This window comes from Dipodomys spectabilis, unplaced genomic scaffold (assembly GCF_019054845.1).
Source record: "Dipodomys spectabilis isolate Male_0828 unplaced genomic scaffold, ASM1905484v1 ptg000162l, whole genome shotgun sequence".
Lineage (NCBI taxonomy): Eukaryota > Metazoa > Chordata > Mammalia > Rodentia > Heteromyidae > Dipodomys > Dipodomys spectabilis.
Genome location: NW_024870839.1, coordinates 3,528,134 through 3,552,831, shown reverse-complemented (window position 1 = coordinate 3,552,831; position 24,698 = coordinate 3,528,134). Strand labels below are relative to the sequence as shown.

The window sequence follows — 24,698 nt, the reverse complement described above, 5'->3', positions numbered from 1 at the left end:
ACAGAGAGAGAACAGCATGATAATTAAAACAACTAAATTTTCAAGTACAGTTTTACTGCATATTGAATAATCCCACTTTAATTATAATATTCCATAGAGTAAAGAGAAGTTTCTGCTCCCTTCCTACAGAGTAGAACCAGTAAAATAACTATTGCAATTATAATTATTTTATGTGCACTGTTTTATGTCCATCAAATGAGATTTTTATTGTTATTATTGTTATATGCAAGTCACCATTAGTGACATTTTATAAATTGATATAAACAAATGTATTTTAGCAATGGCAAGCTTTAAGAAACATTTTTACTAGTCTATACTTATATTTACTGATCCATTATTGATAGAGCTCCTGTATCAATAATACAAATGTTCAGTCATATAACTGTCAATAATAGCCATATGGAATAAATGTGAACTTTTCTCTACATAAAATTGCACAGAAATTATTAAAGTTAAAACATCAAACCTATGCTAGTAGACAACTAAATTTATTTAAATATACTTTATTCTGTTCCCTTTTACTAGGTAGATTTTGCAAAATTTGTAATGTCTAAGTCATTAGGGTTTTGAATTGGCTGTTAAGAGTAGACAGCTGTTTATTTGATCACCTTTATAAAGTTAAAGAAACAAACCTATGAAGAGTTTTCTCAGAAGACAAAAATCAAATGTTTAGTTATTGCTGAAGTTCAGATGAGGGTGAGGAAAGGAAATTGCTTATTCTATGTCAGGCTTGTGTTACAGAGGGTCATGCAAAGTTACTAGTGCTGTCTGAGAAGGCATTTCCCCTTTTCTCAACTTCAGAACATGAATTTACCCAATAAAAAGAATGTAAAATAGCCAGGTGGCTCACAACTATAATCCTATTCAGGAGGCTAAGATCTAAAGATCACAATTATAAGCCATGAGATTTTCTTCTCCACAAAAAGCCAGAGGTCAAGCTATGGCTCAAGTGGTAGAGCACCAGCCTTGAGTGAAAAAGGTAAGAGACAGAGCTTAGGCTCTGAGTTCAAATCCCAGTACTGGCACACACACACACACACACACACACACACACACACACACACACACACACAATTCTCTTGAAGTATTTAAAATGCCAAAAAATGACAAATTATATACATTATCATGCCACTAAAATATAATTGTAGGAGATAATGACCTAAATTTTGCCCTCAAATTCACCGTTAATCATAAAATGTCTGTTCAGTAAACAACTGGAAAAAATCGTGACCTTGGCTGGATAATATTCTTACTGTATCTTCAATAATTTTTAAATTCATGTGCATTATATACACACATGACAATTAAATAACATTTGAAGGCCAACTTCGATATTCGTCATGTTAAGTGACCTGCTTTTCTACAATTTCAAAGGCAGCAGAAGCAATCGTTACTGCCAGAAGGTCACAAGTCGGAACAATAAAGCCATAAAACAGACGTCTATCCGTAGGCAGCTGTCCTGTTTAGGCCCTTGAAACTGTGTGGCTAGTGAGTGTGACCCGTGAGCAGCGATGGACGGGGCCGTGGCTGTTGGTGGGAGGGCAGCTGCTTGCCATTCCTGGGTCACCTCACACACTCGAACGTTCTGGGAGCGCGAGTCTCCGCGTGGCCTGAGCCCCCACGCGGTGCCGGGTCGGGAAGACCTCGCACTCCACGAGCGCACCTCATCGGCATCCATGGCGCTGAGCTGCAGGATCCTGGCGCCGTCGCCCACGTTCTCCTCCACCGTCAGGTCCAGCGTGTCCGCGGGGAACACCGGCGGGTTGTCGTTGATGTCCTGCAGCGTGATTTCCACCTGCGGGACGAGAGGAGAAGCCCGCGTGAGGCTCGGGTGGAAGTGCTGCGGGAGACCCGCCACGGGGTAACGGGAGGAAGCCGGGCTCCACGCCCTCACCAGGGCAAACACAAAGCCCAGGGAGGACCGCGCGGCCCGCCCAGAGAAGCGCATTCTAAACAATCCCTGAGCAATGTGTACTAGAAAGTTCTACCGATCAACTCAGTCATTCCACAATGGAGAGGACCAAGACTAAGGTGGCCTGACCGCATGAAACCCGCTGGCCCGCGCGTCCAGACAGGAACAATTCCTTCCTGAAATGTTTACTGATTGACAACTGAAAAGTCACTCGTGTTCCCATAAGAAGAAAGCCTCCAGCCCAGCCCCAGTGATTTACATCTCTAAATAACGGCTGCTCAGGAAGCTGAACACTGAGGATCGCGGTTAACGCTAGTCCCCAGCAGGAAAGTCCATGGGATTCTTTGCTTCAATTAACCAGAAAGAAAGAAAAATTGGAAGTGGAGGTATGGCTCAAGTGGTGGAGCACGAGTCTTAAGTAAAATAATCTAAGGGACAGTGCCCAGGCCCTGAGTCCATGTTCCAGGACTGACATGAAAAGAAAATAAAACGGAAAGAGAAAGGGAAAAGAAAGGAAAAGGATTGGAAGGGGCAGGGGAGGGAAGGGAAGGGAGGAAAGGAAAGAAAGTAAGATAAAAGAAAAGAAATCCTCCAATTTTTTTCAAGTCAATATTCAACTTCTGGAGAAACAAAGCTATACATGCCTCCTCATCATCTCTCTGTCCACCACTTTATACTAATTACAAAATTTAACCCGCCTATATGAAAAATAGATATGTAGGTTGGGCAGCACACACCTGTAATCTCAGTTACTGGGATTAACTGTAGATTCACACTACTTTTCTGGCTTGTAGAAGCTATAATTCTGCTTAAATGTTGTTGTTTTTAGCCTACTGAAGAGATTACAGTATCTTCATTCATGACTTCCAAAACTGATGTCACTACAGGAAGGCTTATGATAAAATAACAGCTCCTCCAGGCCGGCATCAAACTCCTAAGCCACTCCCCAGGGCTTGACCAAATGCCTGTGTTTATATGGGGTAAATACTACACAAATTCAGTGAGGGACAGAGTCTCCAGGGACACTGGAAACATGCATTTCTTTTTCTGCATAAGGACTCAAGTGAACAGATATGATTGCAGTCTATACCAGGACTAGCATAGCCCAGGACTTCTCTCTCCCTTCCCCTGGCCCAGGAGAGGAAAACTCCACCTTTCCTGCCTAAAATGAGGCAGGCCTGGGAACCCCCAGACACAGGCTCCTTGCTGGAGACATTCCAAGTCCAGGCAAGTGTGCAGGAAAGGGCTCAGTGATCTGACCTTCAACTTCTACGTCACACAGTCAGCGTCACTAGAAAACACTGAGAGGGATGTAAGGAGACAGAGCTTCAAGTAAACAGTGATAGGTAGAAGTAAAATGGCAGATCTAAAATGCCTTCACAAGATCTCTCTTTAAAGGAAGCTAAAGACTACCTAATTTACTCAATTCAATGGGTTTAATACATTTAATATAAACTTCCATAACAAATATCTCCATATCAGACTAGCACCTGTCATCATAGCTACTCAAGAGTGAGAGATCTGAGGATCTTGGTTCAAAGCAAGCCTGGGCAGAAAAGTCCATGCAACTTGTATCTCCCATTAACTAGTGAAAAGCCATAGGTGGAGCTGTGGCTTATTAGTAGGAGAGTGCAAGTCTTGACCAAAAATCTCAATCTCAGGAACAAGACCCAGGCCCTGAGTTCAAGTCTCAGGACCAGAACACACACACACACACACACACACACACACACACACACACATACACACACATCTTTTCACTTTTCATACCAAATGTATGTCAAAATCCACAGATACTGTAATTATATGACAAAAGATCTAAGCACCAGCAGAAACTTTGGCATTCTACATTCCTTTCTGGGTTTGGTTTTGATTTTTTATGTGGATATTGGTGGCTTGAATTCAGGAACCTTGGCACTATATCTTAACTTTTTCACTCTACCACTTGAGCCATAGCTTCACTGCTGGCTTTTGCTGGTTAATTGGAGGTAAAAGACTCTTCAGCTTTGCTGCCCAGGCTGGCTTTGAATTGCCATCCTCAGATCTCAGTCTCTTGAGTAGCTAGGATTACAGAGTGAGCCAGTAGCTCCTGGCTCTACATTCACGTGTGTGTGTGTGTGTGTGTGTGTGTGTGTGTGTGTGTGTGTGTGTGTGAACTAGCTACATAATTTCATTTCATGGAATCTGAGCATGACCTAATTTAAAATGTCAAGGATAGCGTTAAATCTGGATACACACACATATGCAAATTCAACACTTATTTACACTCTAATGTGAGGGCTTATGCTCCAAGTAATCAGATTTCTTAACAACAGTGCCGAGCTGGAGTTCTGTGAGCGAGCTCTGCCAGCGTCTACATATTTCTTTGAGTTGTGTTCTTCATTTCTTTCCCTATTTGGGGTGACTATGGGAATTCTGCTGCCATGAGTCTGGGTGAAATGTTGCACTGTATCCAAAACACTTCATCATGCAGCACGGCCAAAATCTATTATGGTTTTGTAAGTGACTCATATTTTAGTTATGAGGAGGTCCTAACAAAGAGCACAGTTTACATTTAAATGCCCAAAATGTCAGGAATGTAATGTTTGGGCTATGGAGGTATGTAAGATTTGATCTTACCCTATGAACAATGCTTTTAGGTATTTATTTATTTATTTATGATAGAGAACAAACCTAACTCCAGAGGGCCTGTGGCGGGTGTAATAACAGTGTGTCTCCAGGCTCTTCTTGATGCATTGCTACAATTCTGAAATTGAAATCTTGAAATAAACAGGAGAAATGAAACTTTACAGAAAAAAAAAATGTGTGACTCATTCTGTAAAGAACTGGTAGGGGCTTGATGTGACCCATTAGAGGAAAACCTAAAGAGCCAGTACTATCAAGTGATGACAATTCTTCTTTTGTTTTATTGGTGGTGGGGCTTGAATTCAGGGCCTAGCTGCTATTAGGTGTTTTTTGTTATTGTTGTGGTTTGGCTTGGTTTGGTTTTTTTACTCAAGGCTGGCAATCTATTTGAGCCACACCTCCACTTCCAGCTTTTGGCTAGTTAATTGAAGCTAAGAGTCTCACAGACTTCTCTGACCTGGCTGGCTTTGAATCTCAATCCTCAGATCTCAGCCTCCTAAATAGGATTGATTATAAGCTTAAGCTACCAATACCTGACCAAATCACACATTTTTTTTCTACTGTGGTTAAATTATTGTTAAGTAGTTGTACAAAGGAGCTGTCTTGTAAGAAAGCAGTTTTGAATACTGTATGTCTTTGATTAATGTCAGCCATGTCAATATTCTCACCCATTCCTCCACTACCCACCAACTTAATTCTGTAGAATATAAACTGGATTCTTGACTGCATTCTCCCCTCTTCTCCATTTCATTTGCCCACCCCTTCACCCTTGGTCCCACCCCACCTCTTTCTTGCAAGTACTCACTTCCTGGTGTTTTATTTTGCTATACTTCAGCTTTACCTTTCTAAGGAATTAAACTATTTGAGTCACAAAGTCTTAAGAACGCCGAGCACCGGTGGTGCACGCCTCTAATCCTAGCTACTCAAGAGGCTGAGATATGAGGATCATGGTTAAAAGCCAGCTTGGGCAGGAAAGTCCGTGAAACTCTTATTTCCAATAAACCACTAGAAAACCTAAAGTGACATTGAGGTGCAAGTGTTAGAGCACTAGCCTTGAGCTGAAGAGCTGAGGAACAGCTAGCTCTCAGGCCCAGAGTTCAAGCCCCATGACCGACAAGTCTTAAGAACATAACCCTGTTGATCTAAACTCAACTAAAATTTAAGTGCATTTAGTTACATTTTTCTTTAGAACTAAAAGAAAGATGTGAAGATCATTTTGACTATATTATTTTACACAAAACACTTGAGAAAAACAATCATGGTATAATGGCAATATCTGAAGAAACTATTGTAGTTGGGAATTAGAATATTTTTTTATTTCAGAGATTTTTAAGCTAATAAGCATTTTTCTCTTTAAAACTTAACAGGTCAAATATAAGTTGTCTCACATACCATTTGATAATATCTTGTTGATGTACATGATATTGTTGGTATTATATCTTTCCATGAGTCCAATTCAAGAAAAGACATATTTAATTCCTAACTTCTTGGCTAATGTACCAAATATGTTACCAGAAAGTGTAGGGCACCTAAGCAGCCTTGGCCTTCACATCTGACAAGAGAAGTCAGGCAAGATGTGAACGCAAGTAAAGGTGAGAAGGAAGTTTGAGAGACAGCACTTTGCTCCAGTCAGTCCTGTTGACCATCTTACTCAGAGTAAAGCCTGGCCTTGGGTAACATAGAGATAATGGAAGTTCTCGAGCTGACTTTCTGACCAGTGGGGCTCCTTTCTGTTTCCTGTGAGGTTGTGAAGTCACAGACTTACTGCTGGTCCTCACACTTGCCTAGTCCTCTGCCCTGTTTCATTGTCAGGTAGGTTTGGCTTTATCAGCTCACCCTGCCAGCTGCAATCCCCTGATTAGCTGCTTTTCCATCAGCCCAAATCCATACCTAGCTATTGACCTCACACAAAGGGGGATTGTTCCAGTCCAATTATTCTAGAATATCAGGAGTGGAGGAAGCAAGTACCTTTTTGATTCATTGTAGTTTCACTTTTAAAAGTAAAAATAAACTTATAATGAGTTATAAAGCAGGCCATATTTCTTACATAAGCCACATGTATGTAACTGTGCCCAATTATATTTTCTCAAACAAAAGCAGTGACATTAATCTCTCCCCAGTAAAATTCTCCTAGCAGTCAGAAGCATATGTTTTTGGGATTTCAATGTATTTCTTATGAGGAAAGAAATATGTCTGGGTAACAGGCCAGCTTGGAGAGCAGCCAGACACAACCAGAATGGCTAGAGTACGGATAAGATACAGTTAACTCCGTTCTCGAAACAGAATACTTTCCATAACTCACTAAATGTGTGCTGACATAATAAAAACCTAGTGTTGTTGTGCTTTCAATATTGTTCAAATTAGAACCAAATAAGGATTTCTTTTAAGGCAAAGGCAATCATGTGTAACCACTTCAACTTTTCCTGAAATCAATACTGCATAATTTCTGCATTTTAACAGATTCTTAAGACACCAAAAGTAAATGCAGAAGGAAGGATCATGTTAAAAGTTGTGTGGTTTGCATATGAAACTTATGGAAATTTTTATTCCATTCTTTACAATAAACATGGTGGTAAAGTGTCCTGTAATTGAACAGTCATTCAGTAGATGTGAGTCTGAGTCAGGTAGACAAACATATCAGAGAGAAATTTAACCAAAGATAAATGAAAATAGCTCACCAATGTTTTCCATCATTGTTCTTGTTTCATAGCTAGTAGACATGATAAAACAGAGATTTCTGTTAAGTCTGCTGCAACAGAACAGTTGTTGGAGACGTGCTGCAGGCAGAAGCTGTGGTCTACATTGGGACAAGAGAATTCGGGAGGGAGACAGGCACATGAGTAGCCTTGACAGGTACATAATGGGCAGTGGCAGAGAAGGAGGTGAGTTCGAAAATCCTGGACTGAGTGACTTTTCAGTAAGGAAGCTGGGAAAAGCAGACACTGCACTAGGAATAGCCAATGCAAAGGCCCTGGGGCTGTGGACAAAGAGCAAGGTGCTAGCTGGGACCAAACGTTGTAAAGACTTTGCTCCCATTCTTTCACCCCTCCCATTAGAGGCAGGGCTCATCTCTCCATCCTTGCCCCTTCCACTAGAGATGTGGTCATCTCTATTTCCTTTGCCCCTCCTGCTAGAGGAGGGGCTCATCTCCAAGACCTTTGCCCCTGCTATTACTTTATGCAAAGGACACAAAGTTACTTCCAGGTATAGTAATCTACTATAATTGAGTCTATAGCGCTAGAATTTCTTCATACTTTTTTTTGGGGGGGAGGGTTGGTCGTGGGGCTTGAACTCTGGGCCTAGGCATTGTCCCTCAGCTCTTCAGCTCAAGGCTAGCACTCTACCACTTGAGCCACAGTGCCACTTCCAGTTTTTTCTGCTTATGTGGTGCTAAGGAATCAAACCCAGGGTCTCGTGTATGCAAGGCAAGCACTCTACCACTGAGCTACTTTCCCTGCCCTGGAATTTCTTCATACTTCTAAAATCATATCTCAAACTTTGAGATTGAAATTTTATTTTAGGGGTGCTTTCCTCCTCCTTTTCCTGCGTCCACTTCTCCTTCTTTTCCTCCTTCCTCCTCTTCTTCTTCTTATTTCAAAACTACAATGAATTCCATTTTTATGAAAAAGAATTGGCTCATCAAGTAATGTAGCTGTTCATCTCATCTAAAATGCCAACTACATCTTCAATATATCCTGAATCTACTTGTCAAAATAGTTTTTAAAGGGATCTGTATATTCTGAATTTAATTTGGAAATTCTATTTCAACGAACTCAGAAAGACATCTTCTCTTCTAAGGCTTAAAAGAAAAAATATTTAGATTCATTTCTAGCATAATCCTGATACTGAGTCCACACACACTCTTTCTTCAATCACTGAAAAGCTGGTTTGACCACGGAACTGGCATAGTTTGTTGTTCCACAAAGGAAGTCATTTTGGGCAGATAAACCCTGGAACCTCCTAACTCCAATTAACCAGCAAAAATCTGAATATGAAGTTGTGGCTTATGTAGTAAAGCACCAGTACTAAGTGAAAAGAAAATAAAAGCATGAAACAATATAGGCCTTGAGTTCAAGTCCCAGTACAGATACAAAATAAAAACTAAACATTGACAAATCATATATTGGACAGATATACTCAAAAGATATTTAAAAAGAAGCTCATAAAATTTAATAATAAAAAGTTAGCAATCCAATTTAGAAAAAAAAGGTTAGCAGACATTTTTCAACATATAATACATGAATGCCTCTAAACCAATAGAAACATATGTGAGTCATTACTGAATGAGATACTAAATTAAAATCACAGTGACACAGAATTTCACATCCAATAGAATGGCTCTTGTATAAAACAATGGTAAGAACTGGAATCCCTGAGGCCCTGCCAGTGCCAGTGAGGATAGAAGATTAGGCCATCCCTCTGGAAAACAGTTTGGTAGTTCTTCAAAGACACCACCTACCATTCAACTCCCGCACACCTTGTAAAAACTCCTGACCCCTGCAGAGAGCTAGCAGTTTAATGGCTCCAGTGGTTTCAACCAGAATTACAGATTCTGGTCACTGGATATATTTTTCAAAAATGCACCTTTCTAGGCGAACGCCCTAAAGAACCTCACTCACCAGGATGAACAGCTGTCACAAATGGACACTCAAGCCTAGAGCTTGCTAGAGGCTCAAGTGAATTGGGAAAGACAGAAGCTTTGTGAATATAGGGCCATCTATATCCCAACCATGGGAGAGGCTGAGGTAGGAGGATTGCAGTTCAAGGCCAACCTTCATCAAAATGCTGTCTGAGATGCTACCTGAGAAAAAGTAACTAAAGGAAAATAGGCTAGCATTTGGCTCAAGTGGTAGAATACCTGCCTAACAAGTGTGAGGCCCGGAGTTTAAACCGTAGGATCATAACCAAAAGTACCCCACCATCCATATATAGATAATGATATAGATATAAATATGGATAAGTATTATTCTATGTATATTTTTATATATACACATATATTTGCATAAATATCTATATGCATAATGTTACTATATTATTATAATATTATATTATATTATTACTATATATTACATAATATTATTATATTATACATATACACATACATACAAATATACACATTCATATACATGTGTAAATGTATACATCCATATACATATTTGTATATTTGTTCATATATATGTATATGTGTGTATATATACACATATATACATGCATATATGTGTATATACATGTATGCATACACACACACACACACAGAGAGAGAGAGAGAGAAGTGTCCTATTTGAAAAATGTGCCTAAAGCTAACAAGCCTACAGTGATTTTTATCTGTTAACATTACAATTAACACTACAACAAATACAGTAATCAGCATTTATTTGCTGGCTTCTGAAATTTATATCTGAATACTTAATCCTTCCCTTTGTTTACTATTTAGATTTAGCAAGCATTATCTGGGACATTCATTTACATTTATTAAATAGTTTAAGAAGCAAACATTGATAGCCTGTCCCCCATGCACCCTGCTCCCAGCTTGTTGCTAAACAAGCTTCAGAAGACATGGAAGTCCACTTCAGCAGTGCTGTGAACACAAAAAGAGGTCTGCACCCTCTTAAAGGCTAACTTGATGGTATGCAAGTCATATCTTGCAAAAGTTCCTTAAAATAAGACAAATTTTGCAAATAATGTTGCAGAATAAATAAGAGCATCTTCATTTAACTTATTTGTTATCCTGAAGGATATTTTAGTAGTGTGTTGGAATTATTGAATTATTGTCCATAGAGTGACGATTTATCTCTTTAGAAAACAAGAATATTTGCTTGTCATCGACCTTCTAGAATGCTACAGCTTCAAAGATTTCCCAATGAGACTATAGGTTTACATTCTCCGATTGCACTCAGTTTCCATTTACAGCTAAGGAAGCAGAAACAAAGCAAAACAAAACAAAACAATTTGGAGATGATCTTGACCATGATTTTCCCTGTAAGACTCATAAACCACCAAGTGTTAACATGGAAGATGACAGTAAAATGTTAACATTGGCAGGGGCTATCAAGATTATCTCATCTGCTATCCTCTAATAATCATAATATTCGTATTAAAAAATCTCACTGATCCTGGTGGCTCATGATTGCAATTCTCGCTATTCAGCAGGTTGAGATCTGAGGATCACAATTGGAAGCCAACTCTGGCAGACAAATCCATGAGACTGTTATTGCCAACTAGTCATCAAAAACTAGAAGTGGAGCTGTGTCTCCAGTGGTAGAGCACCAACCATGAGCTAAAAAGCTCATGGATATCACCCTGGGCTCTGAATTCAAGCTTTAGCACCAAAATAAAATACATAAACTATTGACTAAATAAATGAATTGAGAAATTCAGATTGATATATTTCCCAATTGTATTGTCAAAATAAAAATCTGTGAGAAAAAATATTCCTCAGACATGATAAATTATATGGTCTCTAGGCATTGAAGCAGAGTAAGAGCAAATGAGAATATTCTTAGGAGAAGATCACAAAGACACAATGTTTATGTGCATCTGAACATATAAAATGACATTTATGAAAATGAACTCCAGGAAATGGTTTTGTTTTCTTTGTTGCTGTTTTCAATGTTCTTTTTCTCTTGTTTGTTCATTTATCTGTCTTTGGGAGGATAAAGGGGGACACAGAAATGGAAAAACAAATGGTGGACAAATGCAGCACTAGTATTCACTAGGCACTATGTGGAAAAAGAACTATACAACTTGTGAGTGGAGATGGGAAGGGAAAAATGGGAGAGAACGAGGGAAGGAGGGGCATTGTCTAATAATAAATGACCTGACGTAACTGAAAGCCTCTGTACATCACCGTTACAGTAACAATTAAAATTTCTCCTAAAATGAGTAAAATAAAAACCTAAAAAACAAGATTCCTAGAATTTGACCCTAGATTGAAAGCACAGTTTTTCTATTTGCTATTGTTTGTGATCTTAGTTATGTTTCTCATCTTTCATTGTCCTGACCACAAATGTCAATATGATAATATTTTCTTTCTCACTGAGATCTGAGTGTTGATCACAGCACTTTGAAGTAAGTAGGCACCACATGTATATGGAAAGTTATTTACATTTTATTAATACATTCTCTCTGTCAAGAATCACTGAGTCACTCATGTAAGAGGTGCCCTGTCTGTGCCGGGCACTGGCACTGGAACCCCAGCTGCTCAGGAAGCTGAAATCTAAGAATCACAGTCAAGGCCAGTCCATACAGTGAAGTCCATGAGACTCTTACCTCCAATGAACCACAACAAAGCTGACTGTGGAGCTGTGGCTCAAGTGGTAGAGCACTAGCCTTGGGCAACGAAGCTCAGGGAAAGCATGTAGACCCTGGCGTGTTAGCACACACACACACACACACACACACACACACACACACAAAGGGTTGAAGAGTCTGGTCAAGTAAGCAGAGAGCCTGTTAGCAAGGGCAAGGTCCTGAATGCTGTTTTTTTTGCACTATCAAAACAAAACAATCCCCAAACACTGATTCTGGTTGTTTAGTCTCCAAATGCATATGGACTCTGTTCAGAGCCATCCACGGCAGGACAACATGAAATACACAAACTGTCTAAAGTTAAAAGAGTTACCCAAGGGTCTGTTTTGGAGCAACAAAATGTGGTATATACATCCAGTGAAATATTATTCTGGCTGAGAAAAGGAAAGAAAATTGGACACTTGTTCCAATTTGGATACACTAAAGATATTATGCTATGTGACAATGAATGAAACCCAAGGCTCCATGTGGGCATTAACAAAGTAGGCGAATCCATGGTCAGAGAAAGCCAGGGGAAGATGTGTGGAGTATGGGTTGGAGAAGGGGAGGTTAGCCAGAGAGGGCTGTGGTGGGGGCAGGGGAGTTAGCCAGCGTGGGTTTGGGCTCTCTGGTTAGTGAGATGAAAACCTTCAGCAAATGGATGAAGGTGGTAAAATGGAAGCAAATGAACTTAATACCAGAATACCATATATTTAACATTGGCTAAAATGGACAAGTGGAGGTTTTATATACTCTATCATAATTAATAAAACTTCCTGGACCATGGGTCACATTTCATTCTTTTCTGTTCGACAACACGATGAACAAATACAGGTGAGAGTGACTTCCCAAGGTATCACGGGGAAGTGAAAGTTCCTTCACCCTTGACTGTTCATCATGTGAAAGTCGTTCCCCTTCCCTTAAAAACCTACGCTCATAGCATTTCAGACATGAGCTACACTTCGAGATGCACACCTGTGATCCTAGCTAGCAACTGGCCCTGAGGATCTGAATGCAAAACTAGTTCAGGCAATACTAGTTCAGCCCAAGACTCTCATTTCCAACTAACCAGTAAAAAGCCAGAAGTGGAGCTTTAGCTCAAGTGGTTAAAGAACAGCCTTGAACAAAAATAAATTAAAAAAACAAGCAAACAAAAAAATAAATAAGCCAAGTAAAGGTCTGAATTCAAGCCCCAGTATTAGCAACAATAAATAAATAAATAACAAGGAGTTTGAACAACAAGTTTCTATTGGTGTTCTGCTGATTTTATGTTATTTCCTTGAAGTTGCATCCTACTTACCTCTCCAGCCAAAATACGTGTATACCAAGTATCAGATATGTTGATTTTAGGGCAAAACAAAAGGCTGGTTGAGCTTTGTCTAACATAAAGAGACATATATATCATATACATGAAATATAATCTGAGCTTCATCATATGACTTTCCCTGGCATAATCATTCCTAAAATATTCTGAGATTCTGTGGTGCCAAACATAATATTGTTCTTCTGTCACTGTGCCAACTTGAAACCTGACTCTGAAGTCTTAAGGATGTCCAACAGCGGGACACAAGCAGATGAGACATTCAGCTCACCCGAGGAACTTCCGGAACCACCAAGGCCATGCGACCACCTTAAACAGTGCACGTTCCAGAGCTTCTCTGAAAAAGTTCTTAGCAGACATGTGGCTAAGACCCAACTTTCTCATTTTGTCAAAATACATTTTTCAAAAGCTTAAAATACAATTTGAAAAATGAAAGTACAAACTAAAATAAAATATGTGAAATACGAATGTGACTAAAGTATAAGCATATAAAATATAAATATAAAATTAAAATTACAAAATAAGATAAAATAAAATGTTTTGAATATTTATCTTATTTTGATAATTCAGAAAGATATAAGCCTTGCAAATGTCCTTCCTGTGTGTATGTGGTATCTCTTACTCTCTAATATGTATATATCTAATATATATAATATATTTCTATATATATATATATGCTAACTAGGGAAATATGACAGACTCCCTGGCTTTCCTACAAAGACTCAACTTTACCAGTCAAGTTCATTGGCTCAATTCCCATTCTAAGTCTAAAATGTCTTTTTAGTTTGCTTTTCTTCATCTTTTTTTAAATATTTTAACTGCATAATGCTATGTAGCAGCTTTCCTCTAAGCTGATGGATTAAAAACCAGTTTGAGTCACTGAGAGACACTGGAAAAAATGACTCCCATGCTCACTTCTCCCAGCCTTCACTGCTCCCTGCAAATTGGCTTCAGCACTGGAGTGCGTCCATGTCTTCCTCCCGGAGCATAAGAGACACTTGAGCCCCTCTGTCTTCTCTGCCAATGCTTCCGTCTCTAAATACTTAGCACTTCATCCTGGCTCCAGAAAACTAATTTCCAAACTGGTAACAAATACTAAATTACTTATTAGGAAAGTCCTATAAAATCGAAAACAGAAGGAGACGGAGACACTAGACTAGAAGGTTTAGTATTCCAAACTGGCACGTAGGAAATAACCTTTTCCGTTTGTGTTCATATCTACCTACATGAGACAGAGTAGAATTTCCATTTACTTTTTGTCAAATTTAAAACTCTAGAATATTTGTAATCAACCCAAAATGTTACACATCCTGCCCTGCAGAAGCTCCTAAGGTGTGCACGGACTCTAGTGTGCACTACAGACCACTGAGCAACTCGCACCTTTGAGTTTCTCCTGCAGAAAACCATTTCATTAATCTGATTAACTTTATAAAAGTAAAAATAATTTCCTCCAGGGGCCAATGGATCACACCTGTAATCCTAGCTACTAAAGAGGCTGAAAGCCAAGGACCTTAGTTCAAGGCCAGTCCTGGCAGAAAACCATATGAGACTCTTATCTCCAATTAATTAGAAAAACAAAATCTTGAACTAGAGCTGTGGCTCAAGTGCTAGGGTAACTTCCTTGAGCAAAATGCTCAGGGAAAGCACCCAGGCTCTGAGTTCAAGTCCCAGAACTGGCATAAGAACAACAGCAACGATAATAATAATGACTATGATAGCCTAACTAATGACAATATATGGTGTTAAAGCTATGAAAGTATGTTCTTTTCCCTACTTGACATTAAAACTATATATATATATATATATATATATATAAATCTATTTTTATATACACCATTGCTCTTAGCTTACTGTTGGTTCTTAAAATACACACAGTTTTTTTATTTCCTGGATAAGAGTACAGATGGCCCCAACCTACATCACTGGGTTCAAATCTATATCCAGTAGCCATAAACTGAGTGAGCTTGGAAAAACATAATGATTTGTGTATGTACGTGCGTGTGCAGGCATGAACACACACCACAACTGGGGCTTGAACTGAGTGTCTGGAGCTCTTGTTTGGCTTTCTCACTCAAGGCTAGTACTTTACTATTTGATCCACAGCTCTGCTCCTGGCTTTTTTGCTGGTGAATTTGAGATAAGAATTTCATGGACTTTTCTTCCAGGGTTGGCCTCGAACCATGATCCTCAGATCTCAGCCTCTTGAATAGCTAGAATTACAGATATGAATCACTAGTACCTGGAAGAAAAGTATACTCTTTATGTTTTTTATTACCTCACCTGTAAAATGAGATAATATAAATGTTTCATAGGATTTTTACAAATATTAGTTGTTTTCATAAATGTGTTTAGAGAAATGACAATATTTATAGTTCTCCCAAAAATGGTTTGATTCATTTTATCTGAAAAAAATTATCAGATATAATTTCATGTTTATGCATTAAAAAAAGGAAAGTCAGTACCCATGGTGGCTCACATCTGTAATTCTAGCTATTCAGGAGTCTGAGATGTGAGGATTGTGGTTTAAAGTCAGCCCAAGCCGGAAAGTCTGTAAGACACTTATCTCTAATTAACCACCAAAAGGCCCAGAAGTGGAGTTACGATAGAGTGCCAGGTTTGAACAAAAAAGCTCAAGGACAGAATCTAGGCCCTAAGTTCAAGCCCTAAGACCAGCACATACAGAGAGAGAGAGAGAGAGAGAGAGAGAGAGAGAGAGAGAGAGAGAGAGAGAGAGAGAGGAAAATAAATTAATCTACTTAAATGCAAAAGCTTTTAAATGCTTTCCCTGCTAGTTTTAGGCAAATACTAACTTTCCATTGCCCTTCTCCAAGACCTATATTTCTTAAATCTTTCCATTTCCTCTTTCTCATCAGCTAATGCTCTCATGCAAATGATAGTCAGAATGCTCAACACTCTCCTCACTTCTTGCAGTGGACTGTTAATTCCCTGGCAACCTCAACTATGCAATAGTCCTGCTGTGAAAGAACAAGGGCTTAATAAAACTACTGGAAACAGAGGTCGTGGTGCAATATGAAAAATTCACAAGACTTGGCAAACAACTCCCATTGAAGGAGTAAAGAGGGAGGCAGGAGAGATGAAAGGCAGAGGTGGTATTTGGAGCTTGCAGCGACAGTAGTGAATATAAAAGAATGTTCATTTTCGCTATGTCTATGCTCAACGCTACTTTTACGAACACAAACTTCCAGCTCTAAGTTTGGACACAATCAATATGTTGGGTTGTGCATCACACCTCCATCTGCCTGCTGGATGGAGCCACCAAGAGCCTCACAGCAGTGCTGCTCCTGGAGGGACCCAGCTCATTCACCATCTTCTCCTCACTGCATCTCCTCCCATGCACCCCAACTCAACATACTCTTACTGTGGAAGGCAGGAACTTCAGGTAGTTTTCTGTCACTGTGATGAAATACCCAAGAAAAACAATCTATAGAGAAAATATTTCTTTGGTTTGAAGATTCAGAGGTTTCAGTCCACAGTTAGTGGGCTCCCTTGCATTGGGGCCTGAGGCCAAGTATCACGGTGGAAGCAGTGAGTGGTGGAGGGAGCCAGGAGAGTGAGAGAGGGAGAGAGACAGAGACACAAAAACAGATGGTGAGATGGAGTCAAAGAGACAGAGACACAAAGAGATACAGCAAGATAGAGTCAAAGAAACAGAGGAAAGGGAGAGAGAGCAGGACACAGAGAGAATACAGGGTAAAGGGAGAAGAAAGAAAGGGAGAGAGGGCTAGGGAAGGGGAAGACAGAAAAGGAAAGCAAATGAGCGAGGTAGGAAGGGAGGATGGAAGGAAGGAAGGAAGGAAAGAAGGAAGGAAGGAAGGAAGGAAGGAAGGAAGGAAGGAAGGAAGGAAGGAAGGAAGGAAGGAAGGAAGGGAGGGAGGGAGGGAGGGAGGGAGGGAGGGAGAGAAAAAGAAAGGAAAAGAAAGAGAAAGGAAAGAGAGACAGATGAGTCAGAGAGTAAAAAAGGGAGAGAGAAATAGCAGGAGAGTGATGAGAAAGAGAGAGGAAGACAAAGCAAGAGGGAGAGGGAGACAGAGAGAAGAGGGGAGAGGAGGAAAAGAGAAAGATGGAGATGAACCACAGAAAGAGAGGAAGAGGGAGAAGAAAGGAAATAGAAAGAAAGGAGAAAATTGAAAGAAAGAAAGAGAAAGAAAGAAAGAAAGAAGGAAAGAAAGAAAGAAAGAAAGAAAGAAAGAAAGAAAGAAAGAAAGAAAGAAAGAAAGAAAGGAAGGAAGGAAGGAAGGAAGGAAGGAAGGAAGGAAGGAAGGAAGAAAAGAGAAAAAAAAGAGAAAGTGACCAGCTTCTTTCCACAATGCAACTTCCGAAAATGCCATCAAATAATGTCCATCACTGAAGTAATCCATTTCCCTAAAGCCCATCACCAAGCCTTCACCACCTGACCCTCAAAGGGACATTTAAGATTCGACCTAAGCAGACGCCATTCCTTCCAGCATCTTTCTGACCCCCCCCCCACTCCCTCACCCCCCCCCCCCCCTTTCATCACTGGGAAACACTAGTGTTTCAGCTCAGTACACGCATCTCCCACCTCACTGCCAAACCTGCCCAGACCACGGGGCTTCCCAACCTCCCTGTGGTATTTTACACATCCACTTGCTTCTGTTGGTTGAGAAAGCTTTTCATAAAACCAAAACCTGACGAAATATTCAATGGATTCTCTTTTTGTGTAAAAACCTTTGATCTTGACTTCTATAGAGAGCCCTTCCCATTTGTGTACAGGCTGTCCCTCCTTCCTCTTCCTCTGCCCACCTCCCTTCCTGCTAGCGCTACGCTCCTCCACCTTTGGGCATGCGCACTGTGATGCTCACTGCTGACAGCTGGCCTGGGCCACACTAACTTTACGTGAACCTTTAAGTCACAGATGAAATATCACTTCCACAGTGACTCGTTTAGTGACCCAGAGTCTCCTTTAGGATCTATTCTAATATATTCCAAAAGATCCTAATGTTTTCCACTTATTACATACTCTTAATAAGTAATTGAAATTCTTTATCATCGATTGCACGTCTTGATGAGTGAATTTGAACTAGGAGGCTACATTTTCACACAGGAATTTCCCCATTTGTCATCCTGTAATGGTGAAGGAAAGGAGAGAGAAGAGTAAATAATCTCATTAAATGTGAACTGTGGATGATGCTCCAAGATACTGTAAAGAAAGAGGAAGCAGGGCTTGAGAGGTCTTTGAGAAAACTTGCACTGAATTTGAAGAAAGAAATATGGAGGAGGGAGGGAGGGAGAGAGAGAGAGAGAGACAGACAGACAGACAGAGACAGAGAGACAGAGACAGAGACAGAGACAGACAGAGACAGAGACAGAGACAGACAGACAGAGAGAGAGATAAAGAGACAGAGAAACAGAAAAAGAGACAGAGAGACAGAGACAGACAGACAGTGAGAGAGAAGAGAGAGAGAGAAGAGAGATGGGTATTTGTGGCTCACACCTGTAATCCCACCTACTCAGGAGGATGGGATCTGAGGATCTCAGCCCTAAACCAGCCTAGGCAGATAAATCCAAGAGATTCTTATCTCTAATTAATCACCATATAAGCCAGAAATGGAGCTAAGTCTCAAGTGGTAAATGTTTAGCCTTCAGGGATAAACCAAAGGGACAACACCCCCTGAGATTCAAGCCCTAGTTACCAACATAAAACCTTTTTCTGTTCTCTTCGTAACCCTCCTATCCCGCATGCTGCTTAGCACACAGTAGATTCTACATAATTTTTTTTTTTTTTACTGAACGGTCAGTATTATAAGTTTTGCATAGGGCACCTGTACTCATACCTGTAGTCCTAGCTACTTAGGAGGCTACTATCTGAGGATCAAGGTTCAGAGCCAGCAGGGTAGAAAAAGTCTGTGTGACTTTTATCTCCAATTAACCATCAGAAAACCAGAAGTGGTGCTATGGCTCAAAGTAGCAGAGCTAGCACTACCCTTGCACATTAAAGCTCAGGGATAGTGTCCAGGCCTTGAGTTCAAGCCCCACAGGGAAAAAAGTTTTTCAGGAAACATGCATAGGATAAGCAAATAAAAACGAAATATAATAAACAGTGATGGCCAAATAGCTAACAACCACAAGTAATACACACAGTTTTGGAAATTTTAAAAATAAATCAAGTTTTTGTCATCTAGTCTATATTGCTGTAACATTAAACAAACAAAATTAAAAATATAAAGAGATATGATTCTAAAACTGTCTTAGAATCTGTCACTGAAAACAGGAACAAAACAAACAATTCACTGGGCACTTGTGGCTCACGCCTGTAATCCTACCTACTCAGGAGGCTGAGATATGAGGATGCAGTTCAAGGCCAGCCCTGGCAGGAAATTTCATAAAATTCTTATCTCCAGTTAACCACCAGAAAACCAGAAGTGGTGCTGTGGCTCAAAGGGTAGAGCAAAAGCCTTGAGCAATAAAGCCCAAGGACAGTGCCCAGGCCCTGAGTTCAAGCCCCAAGACTGGCAAAAAAACAAAGATAAACCAAAAAGAATTTAAGCAAACTGACTCTTCCCTCTCCTCTCCTCACCTCTCCCATTCCTTCTCTTCTCCTCTCCTCTCCTCTCCTGTCCTGTATTCTCTTCTCTTATCCCCCTCCTCTCCTCTTCTCTTCTCTCCTCTCTTTGTATCTCCTCTTTTCTCCTCTCCTCTCCCACTCCCTTTCCTCTCCCTCTCCCCCACCTCTCCTCTCTTTTCTCTTCCCCTCTCCTCTCCTTTCCCCTTCACTCATCTCCCCTCCCTCTTACTCTCATTTGGCCTTTCAATCAAGGCTAGCACTCTATTACTGGAGCCACAGCTCCACTTTCAGCTTTTCTCTGGATAATTGGAGATAAGTCAGTCCCAGATGGCTTTCTACCATAATCATCTCAGCCTCCTGAGTAGCTAGGATTACAAGCATCAGCCACCAGCGTGCACTGTAAGTCCTGAGAGGAGAGTTCATGTATTTTTCCATTATTTCTGACAGTTCAATCATAAAGCTTGAGTGAAATCTCAGCAGATCACTCCGAGTTACAGCAGACACGCCATCCCTTCAAATAAAGCATTGACTTGGTTTTTCCCAAGCCTCTCTGGGCTTGCGGGTCTTGCTCAGGTACTGAAAGACCATCACACATTAACTTGGATGAAGGCCATCTCTGTTTGTGTTCTTCAGATGAACACAGTTCAGTGGATCTATCTATACCTTGCCTTGTGACTTTCATTGTAATGTCGCATTAAGTTACTTCACTTGTGTAAACTTGATAGAAATGAATTCCTGAAGAACAGAGACACTACTAATATCAATCATTTCCTCTAACACTCATCACTTCATCACACAAATCAGTGCAGCTCATGACTGAACCACATGGTAGCTAGCCATTTGACACTGAATATGATGAAAAGTACTTGAAACAGTGTATACACATTTGTATATGCATATCTCGAAATATTTATCTCAAGGTTTGTGGAATTCACCAAAACCATATTTTATATTTTTACCATCTTGGTTTTTGTAAATTAGAAACTTTTATGTGTATATGCTGGTACTGGGGCTTGGACTCAGAGTCTATGTGCTATCAGCAAGAGGTGGTTTGTTTTTACTGTTTGCTTCTTTGTTTGTTTACCCTCAAGGTTAGCACTCTACCACTTTGGGCTTTCTAATGGATTATTAGAGATAACAGTGTCATGAGCTTTCCTCTCCAGGCTGGCTTCAAATCATGATCCTCAGATCTCAGCCTCCCGAGGCGTTAGGATTACAGGCCTGAGCCACCTGCAACCAACATAAATGAGAATTTTAATGAAGTAAAGATGGGTATGTTTTCTATAGTATATCTGCAATCCATTCCTTTCCACTGAAATATATCGTTCTGAAAGATGACTGAAATGTGACTACAACTAAGTGTATTTTTTAGGAAGTAAGAATATTATTTGGTTTCTGTCCTACCAGCCTGAAAGCCCCTGGGGTGGTCACTGCTCACTCAGGCCCACATACCTAACAGGCTTGATTAAAGAGTTGTTGACATACACTAGTTATTGCAAATAAGGGAAACCATGGGACCTATGTTTCTTTGGGCCTGGCTTACTTCACTTAATATAATTTTTTCCAAGTCTCTCCATTTCCTAACAAATGGGGCAATGTCATTCTTTCTGATGGAGGTATAGAATTCCATTGCGTATATATACCACATTTTTTTGATCCATTCATCTACTGAAGGGCATCTGGGTTGGTTCCATATCTTAGCTATGGTAAATAATGCTACAATAAACATTGTTGTGCTTGTAGCTTTAGCAATGTCTGAGTCAAGCAGAAAAGGTCAGATAAGTTGATGTTAGGGGAATGAGCCCCAAGATAAGTATTCAAATGATTTTTTTTCTTTCATGCAATTTTTTCTAACATATTTATAAGATGATTTCTATGTTGCTTTGTATGTCCCTCCCCCACAGTGTAACCCCTGCTTTCACTGTATTTGATGTTGGTATAATTTGTGAAGGGGAAGGGGAAAAACAAATCGTTTAACTAGGGATACAGGTGGACCCATTGCAACAATGAGATGTACAAGTACTTTGGTGGGGGTGGGAGGAGGGTCGGGTGGGGAGAGGTGGGAGGAGTATGGGAAGGGAAGGGAAGGGGAAACAAAGAGGAGGCTACAATGCTTGATAAGAAATGTACTCGTTATCTTGCCTATGTAATTGTAACTCCTCTGTATGGTATTCTCACAATAAAAAAAAAAAAAAGAGTTGCTGAGTTCCTTGCTTAGGTGAGAAATAATGGCTTCCCTGGAAGCCACTGAAACCGCTGAGGGCCCAGAAGCAGTAGATGATGCAAGTGGGATGTAACTGTCAGCAATGGGCCTGCACGCCTTGACCACCATGCCACAGGGACAGCGTGGTGCCTGAACACCTTGACCACCATGCCACAGGGACAGCATGATATCCAAACACCTGGACCTCTGTGCCACAGGGACAGCATGATATCCGAACACCTTGACTACCAAGCCACAGGGACAGCGTGGTGCCTGAACACCTCAACCATCATGCCACAGGGCGTGATGTTTGAATACCTCGACCACTGTGTCACAGGGTGTAATGCCTGAATACCTCAACTACCGTGCCATAGGGCATGATGCCTGAATACCTCGACCACTGTGCCACAGGGACAGCGTGATGACTGAACACCTCGACCACCGTGCCACAGGGTGTGATGCCTGAACACCTGACCACCGTGCCACAGGGTGTGATGCCTGAACACCTGACCACCGTGCCACAGGGACAGTGTGGAATTCCTGGGCAGTGCTGAAGTTGTAAAGAAGGGGAAAAATGGAGGCCCATGAGATTTCTAGAATGTCAGACACCTGATTAAGGACAGAGATGAGCTGATCTGGCATAGAGGAGCTGAGGGAGGTCAGAGCAGGAAAGAGAGAGGGAAGGAGAAGAAGGGGAGGGAGAGGGAACAAGAGAAAGGAGACAGATAGATGATGGATAGATAGTATAGAGAGACAGTAGGTCAATGAAAGGTACATACTGATAGATGGGGAGGGAAAGGACCCGAAAGGAAAGAACAGAAGGAGAGAAGAGGAAAGGAGAAGAGGGGACAAGAAAGGAGACAGAAAGACAGACAGACAGATAGATGGGGAGAGAGATAATAGATAAGCAGACAGTAAAGGAAGACCAGAGAGAGTAGAGATGAAGGGTGAGAGGGGGAAGGCAGTTAGGAGAGAGGGGTGGATAACAAGATAGAGTAAGAAGAGGAGAAAAGAGAGGGAGGGAGGGGACAAGGGAAGGAGACAAAGAGTAGACAGACTGATAAAGGAAACGGGGAAGAAAAAGAAGAGAGAAACAAGAGAGATGAAAGGCAGGGGAAAGGATAGAGCCAGAGAAAGGGAAGGAAGGGAAGGAAGCCTGGGGAGGGAGGGCTGAAGAGGGGACATCAGCACACTTCCATCCCAGTGCTCTCCCAGGGGAGCCCCATCTGGAGAGTGTGGCTGAGTGAAATCCAGCATGGGGCATTCACTTGTGTTTGCAGAAAACATGGAATGGGTCAGGGGGTCATTGTTAGTAACATTTCTCCTCAGAGACTCAGGCAGGAGGCCTAGGAAAAACAGAAAGATAAACTGGCAGGAAATAAAAACCACACACACACACACACACACACACACACACACAGAGCAGTAAAGGGCAGGAATGCAAGGACATTCACTCCTGGGGGCAGATATCATACACATTTGTCCAATATGGATTTAACCAAGTGCAGTCCCCCTCTGGTAGTTCCTCTCTCCTATATCAGGTTTCCCTTGAACACGGCCTTTTTCTTTCAGATAGGACTACATTCTTATCAGATCACGATGGAATGATGAGTTTGGATTGTATAGCAACATTTTTCAGACTAATAATTCTTATGCTCTTTGTCAGTGATGTTGTTTCTATCATCTGCTGAGGGTCAGGTGACAAAAGCTGATCATAAAAGCATTCCTTCCTCAATGTATATGTGAATTTATTCAGGATCATTCCATTTCAAGTATAATCACAAATATACAAAGGGATAAAAGAGCATTCTGATCATAAATATAATACAGCAGCAATGATGGTCATTACTGATCACAATTAACTACTTTCTAAATCAGACAAAAAAGTCAACTTTCATGGGGTTTGTTGTTGTTTTGTTTTGCTTTTGTGCTGGTACTGAGGCTTGAACTCAAGGAACGGACGTTTTCCCTTCCCTTTTGGGCTTAAAGCTGATGCTCTACTACTTGAGACACACCTCACTTCTGGCCTTTTCATTGTTAACTAGAGGTAAGAGTCTCAAAGACTTTTCTACCCAGGCTGGCATTGAAGCACGATCCTCAGATCTCACCCTCCTGAGTAGCTAGGATTACAGGCCTGAGCCGCCTGCACTGGGTGTTTTGAATAATGAACATATTTGATGATTTGTGGTACCCAAGACTGTACTAGGGGGAAAAAAGTACAATGTGTGTGATCATACTTCCCACTTTGCTTGCTTCTACCAGATGTAATTTTTGGCTCCTCTAACCCATAATCCCATGTGAAATCTTCACAAGAAGCAGAAAAAATGTGGCTGTCAATGCTAACATTCCTATTCTCACTGCATACCTGGCAATTTGTCTGAAATCACAAGCTGACATTATTTTTTCATCGAAGTTTAAATTCAACATAATTTCCCTAGAAAAAAAGAAGACTAATATCCATCAGTTGGACTTCCTTTTTTATTTTTTGCTCTAATACATACTGATAATAACAGTTAGCTTTTTCCCTTCCTCCTAGAATTCTAGCTTGCTTGGTTATAAAGGTTACATTGCTACAAAAGAAAATTATACCAGAGGGATAAAGAAAGTAATCTCACAGATCTGTGAAGTAAACAGCTTTCTTTCTTAAGTGAAGGATGTGAGATCCATTACTTCATTAATTTCTAGGACTGGACAAACATGCAGATGTGGCCTGAGGCTGAGCTCCACTATGAGACCCACAGTAAATGGAAGACTCCAAGGACAAAGGCTGGGCACTTTGTAAAAACCCTCATATCAAACATTTCCA

At 40.6% G+C, this 24,698-nt stretch overlaps 1 protein-coding gene across 1 annotated transcript in view; it reads right to left on the bottom strand.

Moving 5' to 3' along the window:
- Fat4 (FAT atypical cadherin 4) overlaps positions 1-24,698 on the bottom strand; it is a gene marked incomplete at its 3' end in the record, with an annotated part of 96,976 nt that overhangs the window by 18,211 nt on the left and 54,067 nt on the right. Inside the window, exon 2 of the mRNA XM_042692994.1 lies at positions 1,664-1,795. Within this exon, the coding sequence (XP_042548928.1) occupies positions 1,664-1,795 (132 nt within the window). The remainder of the gene's footprint in view (positions 1-1,663; positions 1,796-24,698) is intronic.